Source organism: Brachypodium distachyon, chromosome 3 (genome assembly GCF_000005505.3).
Source record: "Brachypodium distachyon strain Bd21 chromosome 3, Brachypodium_distachyon_v3.0, whole genome shotgun sequence".
Taxonomy (NCBI): Eukaryota; Viridiplantae; Streptophyta; class Magnoliopsida; order Poales; family Poaceae; genus Brachypodium; species Brachypodium distachyon.
In genome coordinates, this window is record NC_016133.3 from 41,197,307 (window position 1) to 41,207,716 (window position 10,410).

The 10,410-nt window shown below is 43.2% G+C and overlaps 1 protein-coding gene across 1 annotated transcript; it reads right to left on the bottom strand.

Annotated features, from left to right (window-relative positions):
• Positions 1 to 627: 627 nt before the first annotated feature.
• LOC100845813 (DNA (cytosine-5)-methyltransferase CMT3) lies at positions 628 to 6,915 on the bottom strand. The gene is made up of 20 exons (XM_010238437.3): positions 6,385 to 6,915; positions 6,204 to 6,300; positions 5,785 to 5,892; positions 5,582 to 5,713; positions 5,398 to 5,503; positions 4,578 to 4,735; positions 4,420 to 4,485; positions 4,125 to 4,340; positions 3,951 to 4,009; positions 3,806 to 3,872; positions 3,391 to 3,720; positions 3,241 to 3,309; positions 3,083 to 3,169; positions 2,921 to 3,008; positions 2,662 to 2,783; positions 2,389 to 2,493; positions 1,512 to 1,555; positions 1,353 to 1,422; positions 1,143 to 1,246; positions 628 to 1,055 (listed from the first exon to the last, which is right to left on the bottom strand). The coding sequence occupies exons 1-20, from the start codon at positions 6,846 to 6,848 to the stop codon at positions 854 to 856; spliced, it is 2,694 nt and encodes an 897-aa protein (XP_010236739.1). The 5' UTR covers positions 6,849 to 6,915; the 3' UTR covers positions 628 to 853.
• Positions 6,916 to 10,410: the final 3,495 nt, after the last annotated feature.

The following is a 10,410-nucleotide window of genomic DNA, read 5'->3' on the forward strand; positions in this document are numbered from 1 at the left end:
CCGCTACATCTGCGTCCCCGATTCAACGGCGACGCGACGACAGCTTGTGGCGGCGGCGGTGAAGGCCGTGGCAACCTGCACTCCTCCACGCGGTGGCAGCAGCGGGCTCGTGCAGCAAGGAAGGCGGCAGAGCCGTGCAGCCCTGTGCGCGTCTAACGTCTCGATCGCTAGGCAGGATTTTGGGAGCTTAGCTGTATCTCCCGGCCTCTATATCAAGATTCCAAGATCAGTAAAATTTGTCAAGAGAAGCAAAAGCAAATCCATGAATTTAATGGAAGAGCGATGATGAGACACTTTACCTCTTCCCCGGTGGCTGATGTCAACTTGTCCAGCCGAAGGAGCATTTGGAACGAGAGAAACCGCAGTATCTTCTCTCTGCATTGAAAACTGTCAAGGAGATCGCTCTCATTGTGTACTCCCTCCGTCTAAAAAAATTGACGAAATTTGGGCAAATTTGAGTCACTTAAAATGAAGAGGGAGTAGTTGTTTAGGCTTTGCGTCAGCCTCATGAGTCCAACAAGTGCAATGAATCCTACACAGTACCACCGGACTAATCTGAATGATAAGCAGCAGCAAGGATGTCCAACTGGAGCACAATCCCAACATCTATCAATAGAAGATCAACTATTGTAGCAACGAATCATTACAAGCTTTATTTATAGAATTAAGGTTCATGATCGACCAGCAATTGAATGTTTGGAAACATCGCAACTACAATACAATAAGCACTCGACTTGTATGCCCTAAACAATGTTACAACATTCATCTCCCCTCACCAATCCTAACTCAAGAGTGATAATCACCGCATGGACTCGAATTGAATCCAACAGCACAAGGGAACTCTCACTCAATGCTATTGCTCTACCACCTCTCCTACAGGGATTCCGACAGATGAAGCTCTCGCCAGCTCCTCGGTCTGTCCCACATTGGTAAAGCTGGCAGGCAATGTGAACAGCGGCCCAGTGCTTTCCATCTCGCCCTGGTACGCCTGACCAAGAGAGTAACCCAGTGCTCGGGCAACAGGAACCGCCACCGCATTGCCAACTTGTATGTACCTGTTAGAATTAGGATTCAGAAAGAGGAAATGTTCAGTTAAGGATTTCTAATTTACACGAGACTAGAGGAACAATTGAGGTACATACTTCTCCTTGATGGGCCCGTTCATTCGGTAGTAATCAGGAAATCCCTGCAACCTTGCATTCTCACGGACAGACAAAACCCGTGCCTGATTTGGGTGCAATATAATCTGCAGGTAGTACCAATCAAACACATTTAGAAAAACAGAAGTAAAGTCACATCAATCTTGGACCTATATTGGATAGAACATGAGAACAGATTATGATGACACTGACCTGGTTGTGTGGCTCTGCTCTGGTCACGACCGTAGAAACTGTCTCGTCCCACCACAAGCGACCAAACGGCCTAAAGTAGCAGCGTAACATGTGTGTAAGAACAGCTTCGATAACCCAGTACAGTTCCAGAAAAGAAACCATGGAACAAAGGACACTTACTTCAGTGATCTGCCCTTAATGAAGGACATTGCATAGTCCGGAACCTGGCCACATCAAAAATACCTTAGAAACTCAGTACAAGAAAAACAGAGGATAATAATCATGGACTGTTGATGATTATTGTTATTTCCCATGCTACTATTATGGATCATATGGTTTAACTAATATTTTTGTCTGGACAGTGCTTCATCAAAAGATCCTTAAGGTGGAAAATCTTGCGGCTAAAGTTTGGGACCATGAGACTTATTGTATGATCTGCTCCTCGACTCAGGAAGCTTCATCAAAATGGTGAGGTTTTGGAATGGCAAGTTCTCTAGAATTGATGACTTCCTCGCCATTGAAGATTTGCGGATAGGGCAAGGATCTCCCTGTTAATGGCACATTCGGGTGCCACCCTCTCGCATGACGGGTGTCACCCTCGCACATTTGGGAGCCACCCTCACATACCCTTAACACTCCCAGCAAGGATAAAAGACATGAACAGCCTTTCTACACTATATGGAGCTTTCAAAAAGAGACTGCGAGTGCAGAGCCGAAAATGTTATGTTATGATTTCCCATGAGACTATTATTGTTATTTGCCAACATAACATGGCCATCTTTTCTGCTGAGTTGCATGGGAAATCAAAACATAACACTAACAGTTCAAGAAAAAGTAAAGGATAATAATCGTGGGCAGTTGCTTATTATTGTTATTCCCACGCTGCTATTATTGATCATATCGTTTAAGTAATATTTTCAGTCTTACAATACTGATGTCATCTTAGTTTGGCAACATAAAACGTTTTTTTTTTCACTGGCATGGAATCATCCAAGTTGTAATTTTTAGAAGAGACTCCAACAGTAATCATCCAAGAATTGAGAAGTAGAACTCATACCAAGGGTTTGCCAGATTTCAGATAAACCCGCGGAACTTCTGGGTCCCACTCCACAATATTATTTGCTCCAACCTTGATGCCTGGTAGGTCGCGGAAGTTGGCTCCCTAAAAACAACATTGATTCACCATAATTGCACAAAGGAAAAAGGAGAGAACCAAAACTGAACCCATTTTTTTATTTTTTTGTAAGCTGATGTGTTCAACTGTTCATCCAAGGATGTAGAGGCCAGGAGGTTTTGCCTTTAAAAAAATTGATGCCATTTGGCCACTAACCTTCTTTACTGGGATTTGTTGCACACGATCATAATCATCTTGGTTTAACCTCAAAGGTTGGTGATCCAAGAGCTTGCCTTCTTCAGGACAAGTGTTATCACCAAATGAATGGTCCAACATGTCTGGAGAATTGAAACAGCAAGAAATAAACTCACTATACCAGCATAAAACTGAAATTACAAACTGAAATGAACAAGAAGGTCTCTTCACAACCAAAATATGGACATATTCATCATATTAGCAGAGCTACATGTATTACCTTTACGACCAAGTCGGATATAGCGCTGAAATTCTGTTTTGGGCTTCGTACCATATTCCATCACCTCGTGAAGCTGATAGTTATCTACCTGCATAAGAGGTGTAAGATTGGATGTACAGGGTAATTTTAAAATCAAAATGTGTAAGATAAGTAAACACTTGCCTCCGGCAAGTCTGAAATAGCATCGCCAAGAAGCAGAGCCTTCTTCAAAGTTGGTTTTTGTGTTTCGTCATAGGCAACAACGCTTTGCTGCAAACGCAATCAAGCTGGTCAGCAGATAAACCCTTCTTTGCGGACACTAAATTTATAACTGGACTTACAGAGAAAGCATTTGGGACAATGCCACGCACAACCACATCATATGTAGGGAGAGGATACTTTGGGAGCACCTGCATGACCAAATACACCAGACTAATCATCTAGGATATATGTTTCTAGTAATCATTTATAGTGACAAAAACAAAACGAACCATGTCAGGAAGAGCTCCCCAAAGGAACACACGCATTCGGAACTGGGGCAGCCCATAGCAACCAGCTACCATCATCCCTAGCCGTGCTTGATAATTCAGAGCAACCAGGCGACTCAATGCATATCTACCAAGATATCCATCAGCAAACTTAAGAATGTCCACGACATTCTCCATAAGGACAAACTTAGGTTTGAGATATGACACAATGTCCATAAATGTGACCATTTGCTGGTTTTTCTCATCTTTCAGTGGCTCCTTACGGTTTCTGAAACGATTGAATCCACTGATTCCTTGGCAAGGTGGGCCACCACAAATGACATCAACATCACCCTTTGGAATTTAACAACAGAAGTAAATTGCATCAGCCAATCTGGTGTGGAGTTAAAAATGTAGCGAAAAGAATGTAAGTACTCACAGGCAATGGTAAAATTTTCCGCTTGTGCCCTTCTTGTACAAATTCTTTGATTTTCAGTTGGCAGTCACTAGGTTATGAAACAAGAATCAGTGCACTGCAAACACAAATTGCCATGAAATTAGCATATAACAAACAAGATACAAACCTGAGGTTTCCAATGGGCTCCCAGGTATCCTCCTCTGGACCATAGCCTTTCCATTGAACCTGTAATAAAAATACATTACAGTACTGTGGCCTATACAGAATCACTAGAATAATTAATAAGTGATGGTACTACTGCATGAACCAGAAGACATAAGACAAATTGACAAGTAGCCACCTTGAAATATATGCCCTTTCCCCTCCCACTGCCACCATAGCAGATTTCAAGCAGCTTCTCTACCACAAACTCATCCTTTGCAAGAGGCTCATCATCTTCCTCCTCATCCTCTATGGGACTATCAGATTCAGAATTATTCACATGGACATATGTGTCGCATAGAATGGCCCATTCCTTAAGGAGAGCAAGAAATTCTTCAGCTTTCTCATTTCGAACCTGCATTCAGAGATCAAAAGACATTTTATACCAGCTATATGGAACAAAAGGTATACCAGATGCAGTTTAGAAGTAAAACCTCAGTTCCTGGGTGATTGTACTTCAGGCTCTTGCATGCAAAGCTGTTCAGGTCAACAGCCCATCGCTATAAAGATTAAATAAATCATATAGTTAGTTCTGACTTCTGAGAGAGATAAAAAAAGATATCTGTCGAACAAGTATAGGGCAGAGTTATACCGTTTCGAGTTTCAGGCCAGCAAGTGCGGCACCCAAGCATAGCCCTGTAGACATACCACCACAGCCAGAATAAAGGTCAAGGAGAGCTGCTGTTCTCACTGGTGGCGTGCCAGCCTCCAGGTCAGCATCAGAAGAAATCCCAGAGTTTTCATTGGTATCTACAGATAATGCAAGTCACATCTTGAATTCTAATCATAAACCGGAACAAGAATTAAATTAAGTTACTCCCTCCGATCCATATTAATTATCACTGATTCAGTACTAAATCAGCGACAATTAATATGGATCAGAGGGGGTACCAAACACATCATACATTACGTGTTGTACTTGGTCATGTCCTAACATGTACCACTTAGGCATTTAAATCAAATAAGCAATTCAACTCAAAGATAGACAAGTTATAATCTTTCATCCATACTCCATCACACCCCATTATCTACAAAAAGGGGTTAGTTTGATATCCCTCACACCATAATAGATGTAGATTCTTGGTCTCTTATTGCCCCTAAGCTAATTCTATCTCTTTCCACCAAAATCTACTTACACTGTTTAAATACATAAAATTGTATGCTTCTAAAATAAGTAGAACCTCTCAATAAAAGTTACATTTTGAACAATACAAGTAATAAAATTGTATGTTCATGTATCAGCATGGAAAGGTGGTTTATTTTCAGGGCCCTGAAGTAATTTTGAAAAGTAAATAATTATTATCTACTTTCAAATAATTCAGAGTTGAAAACAATTCTCAAAAAGTATAAAAAATTAGTTCGATTACAACACCCTATGTAAACAAGAAATGAAGTATTGCAGCAACAATAACCTGATGGGATATTAGCGAATGTAGAATATGCAACCGCATATGACATGTCATAATATAGCTCAGCCTCACTGTCAGCCACCAGTTGAGCCTTGCCTTCTGGATCCATCTGAAATAAAAGGTAAATTACATTAACAAATAGGAGTACTATATAATTTACAACAGAGTTCTGAACAAGGGCACTTACATTTGGATCAACATGAATTATCTTAACCTTTTTTATGATGCAATCAAGCACATTATCATTTGTTTCTTCAGAGAGGAAGACTCGCTTTGGGTCATGCGTGTGATCATCAACAAACTTGGCCGTAGAGATCACCTAAAAATTAGTATTAGTTCTATACACTCTGAGCATACATAACAAAACTATTACAGTCCTCGGTCACACACCGTGTCCTCTGGACGGAAGAACCATCGACAAGCAAAATAGCAGTGCCGATCGGTGCCCTCAAAAAATTCAGTTATTCGGCCAATGTAATCAGCCTCATTTTCCGCAGCCTGTGAGTAGCCAAAAGGAATCACAATTGAGAAATACAGAAATAACTATTAGAGCATGATAACAAATATGAGAGGACCACCATCTGGTTGTTACACGTTGTTGACAGCGTGTAAGCCATGCGAAAAATGCGAGCATTCAATTCAGTTAGTGAGTTCTAAGCAGGGAAAGAAAAGCAGGGAATTTCATAGAGATCAGAACATTCCAAATTTCGCTGAATTGAAGCAGTTTCGTGCAAGCTTTAAGCTTGTTTTCACAGAATGCAAGTTTGATGGTGGGAATATGATGTAAAATGAGCTGTCGAAAAGCGTACCTTGACATAGACATCATCGCCAAGAGCGTAGACAGTTCCATCAACGTTGGCGGAGCGGTAGTGGCACCGAGCCTTGAGTTCGGGCTCCTCATCCGGCCTGCACAACAGAAGGCCGCATATGCTCAAGTGTTCAACACAAAACGAACCAGAGACCAACAGATCCATCTATAGGATACGCTACCTCCTAGGCGCGGCGCGCTGGTACCGCTGCGACCACTTGCTGCGTGCCTCGTCGGCGGGGAAAGGCTCGCCGACGAACTCCGGCTCCTTGTCCCCGGCGGCGAGGTTCCTTTCCCTGGTGGGCTGCGCCACACGCCTCCTCGCCGTCGCTTGCCCCTGCTCCCCCGAGGCGGCCGACTCGTCCTCCTCCCCCAGCTCGAGCTCCTCCTCGTCAGGCTCCTCCGCGCAAACCTCATCCTCCGACAGCTTCTCCTCCGCCGCCGCCACCTCCTTCTTCTTCCTCGGCGCCTTCAACGCCTTCGCCTTGGGATCGGCCGTCTTCTTCTTCGCCGACGACGACGCGGCCCCCTTGCGCGGGCGCTTGGTGGCCGCGGACGGCTCCTGGTCGGGCGCGGCCTTGGCGGAGGCCGTCCGCTTGCGCGAGGACGCCCGCAGCGCGGCGGAGGGCGGCGAGCTCGGGGCCATGGAGTCCGGGAGGGAGGAGAGCAGATTGGTTTTGGGAAGCGAGGGACGGACAGGCAGAGGCAGAGGGGAAAGGGGAAGAAGGGGTTTTGAGGGCAAGAGGAAAGGGTTTGGGAGGGAAGACGCCGGGGTCCACGGGACGGGAGGAGGCAAGCTGGGCAGCGGAAAGGGGTTTGAAATTCGGGCTTCCATGACAGGTGGGTCCAACAGGAAACGCAGGATGGTAGGAATTTTCGGGCTTCCATGACAGGGCGGGGCGGTTTGAATTTTCGGGCAGCGGGTGGTTTGGTGGGGGATTGCATTCCATGTTTTGATTTTTACCGTTGGCATGGGGCTCTCTGCCCTGCGGGCCCTACGATGCAGCTTTCGTGATTTTTCGCTTTGACCGCCTCCCGGTCTCATTTTCCTTGGCTGGCTCGGCGCCGCGCCCGCGGCATGTGGATCAAGTCAAGAAAGCGAATTACAGGCATGGGCATTCTGTTTAGAAAATACTCACTCCGTTTCATAATTCTTATCGAACGGGCTTTCAGAAATTTCGGTTCTTAGAAAATACTCTTTAATTTGAGACAAGAATTATGGAACGGAGGGAGTACCTCGCAAAAAAATAATTTTCCTAGGAAAGGAAAAAAGAAAATATTGCTTCCACTCTTAAATATAAGAAGTTAAACTTTTTTGAATTTGATCAGATTTATAGAAAAAGAAATATCAACATCTAGAACTCCAGATTAGTTTCTTAAATTTTACATTATATATTGTACTCCCTCCGTCCCATATTAAGCGACTTTCTATTACATGTATATTGATGCTTTTTAGGTACACATACATTCATATTTGGACAAATTTGAGTCACTTAGTATGGGACGGAGGGAGTAGATCTTAACATTGTTTTTATAAAGTTGGTAAATTTTAAAGAGCTTGACTTAGGATAAACCTAAAACTTGAACGGATAGAGTAATAACTTATCGGTTCTTCGAAGAGCTGATGCTGGGTTTTTTTTAAAAAAAAAAGTCTAAAACCGAATTAGGCAACGAGATCATTGACTTTGGTCTAACCGGGCTCGAAAGTTCTTTTATATTTTGCGGAATCTTATTTGCGCCTGCGCACTGCCTGGTCGCGCGTGGTGCGCACGCGCACGCTTCTTGCGATTAAATCGTGCGGCTGTTGTTCTCTCCGAGCACTTATACTTGCCTTTTTCTGTCTTTATCTTTCTCTCTCCTCTCTCACAGACACACGCGCGCCTGCTCTCCTCCACGCACACACGCTCTCCCACGAATCCCTCTCTCGCCTCGCCCCATGCCGCCGCACACATCGGGATCCCGCGTCCATCCTGCGATGGCCTCCGCACTGGGCTTGCCGCCGCCATGTCCCTCCTTCGCGTGATCCACCGCCACTTTGACGAGAAGATCCACGGTCGGAGGAGAGGAGACGGACGGCGTCAGCGTTGAGGTTCTCTGCTGGGGATTCCGCTACGAAGCCCGGCACAGCTTTGGAGGCCAAGAGCACCAGGTGGGCGGTGGCGGGGAGTCCATGAACAACAGGAGCAGCTGAGGATTTGGGGATTTGGGGATCTGCGTTTTTTCTATGGGAGGGAGGGAAGAAGGCGGCATGGGGATTTGCTGATCGGGTTGCCACGCGTGGCTTGGATGGGTAGGTCGCCGTCTAGATTCTGGTCGCTCTCTATGAACTTGATTACAAGGTTCGCTTTATTCTCTGTAATCATCAGTCCCCCGCCTTACCTCACCGTGCCATTTCCATTCTTTGGATCTGAATTTGATGTAATTTCCGGGTTAGGAGTTACTTCATGATTTTGCTGGATGTAGTTTTAGTATGTGAAATTTACTTTTATGAGTTAAAAGGTGTAGTTTTAATGTTAAGAGGTACTTTTCGTATTTTTTAAAGTAGTTTTAATGTTAAGAGTTACATTTCGTAGGGGATGTTAAAATTAGTTTGAAGTAGCATCTGCTCGTGAATGTTTTTGTGTACCATTGTGGCATCTACTGGATGTAAATTTTGTAGTGAAATACTACTACTATAAGTTGATTTACTTTGAACATAACATTATGTTGACAGATTCAACTACCCAAGGAAAAATAAAGCATACTGGATGTAACTACAAGTTACACTAGGCCACCATGCACACTATTGGATGTAACTACAATTTACATTAGATGTGACTAAATTATTGGATGTAACGATGTATCTACTGGATGTAGTATTGTATTTGCAGTAGAGGTAGCTTAACATTGGATGTAATAATGTCTTGCAATATGGGCCACCATCACTATTGGATGTAACTACAATTTACATTAGATGTGACTAAATTATATTGGATGTAACTACAATTTACATTAGATGTGACTAAATTATATTGGATGTAACTATGTATCTACTGGATGTAGTATTGTATTTGTAACAGGGGTAGCTATAGTTTACATTGGATGTAGTAATGTTTTGAAGTATAGGCCACCATCATTATTGGATGAAACTAAAGTTTACGCTAGATGTGACTATGTATAGATCATATTGGATGTAACTACATATGTACATTCATGATGGGTATATGTTTCCTACTAAGCTATTGCCGTATGTTTCACATGACAGTGATAAGTTTGATCAAGGATTAGCTATGCATATTGGTTCTAAGAATTGTTTTTGTACACTTATTCTACTGCGATGTAATCATATATTTGAAGTTACATGTAACTATTAAGTATTTTTGATCTTCTATAACTATTTATTTTTGTTCTAGTTCCTGCGATATATGCCACCAGTTATAATTTTATATTGTTCTTATTTGCAGGGGCTACGCAGATTACTTCCAAGCACATGTTTTGCGACAGCAAGTGATCGAACATACCCAAACAACCGACATTATAAGTTTTTCTGAGTTAAAGTGCTTGTTTTTCTAGTCTGATGTAGAGCAGCAATACACTCTTTTTCATTTAAGCCAACATATAACAATCGTTCTATCCAAAAAGATTCTTCCGGTGTAATGCTGATGTTTCATGTTTTAAATATCTATCAACAAATTACAAGTTGCATCATGTTTGGGGACAGTTCTGGGGAGGGCTAATCTACATGTCCATAGGTATAAGCAAGATCTCATAAGCAAGATGGTGAAGTTTTAACTCGCCGGTTGTCCATACAGACGAGGTGTCCTGCAAATTTTTTTCAGGCTTTGATCCTGTTTTTTTTTTTTTGCTGGAAGTAATTTTTGGAGGACTGCAAATATTACGGCTTGTTGGTGAAAGGAAGAGACGGCCTAGTAGGAGGGAGGTTCATTACACGGACAGGCTACATAAAACAACAAAACCAAAGGCCTGTCGGGTGCAGAATGTTCAATTTTACTACGGAGTACTCCGTATCCAATAATCGCTGAGCCGTCGGAGCAGTGGGTCATCGGAAGAGGCGGTCTCGTACTCCTACAAGAGCAGTAGGACTGTAGGAGAGAGGTGCACTCTACAGCAAACGACAAAAGCAAAGGCCCCGCATAGCAAGGAGAACGTTTAATTTTACTAATCGAGTAATCATTGAGCTGTCGGAATCGGCGCACCGTATAGCGCAA

What these genes read in the sequence shown, in the direction of transcription:
- LOC100845813 (XM_010238437.3), bottom strand. Translation starts at nt 6,848, where the DNA reads ATGGCCCCGAGCTCGCCGCCCTCCGCCGCGCTGCGGGCGTCCTCGCGC. An exon ending in CTGGCCTGAAACTCGAAACG is followed by an intron (nt 4,486 to 4,577) that starts GTATAACTCTGC and finishes TAATCTTTATAG; the next exon opens with CGATGGGCTGTTGACCTGAA. An exon ending in ACAATCACCCAGGAACTGAG is followed by an intron (nt 4,341 to 4,419) that starts GTTTTACTTCTA and finishes CTCTGAATGCAG; the next exon opens with GTTCGAAATGAGAAAGCTGA.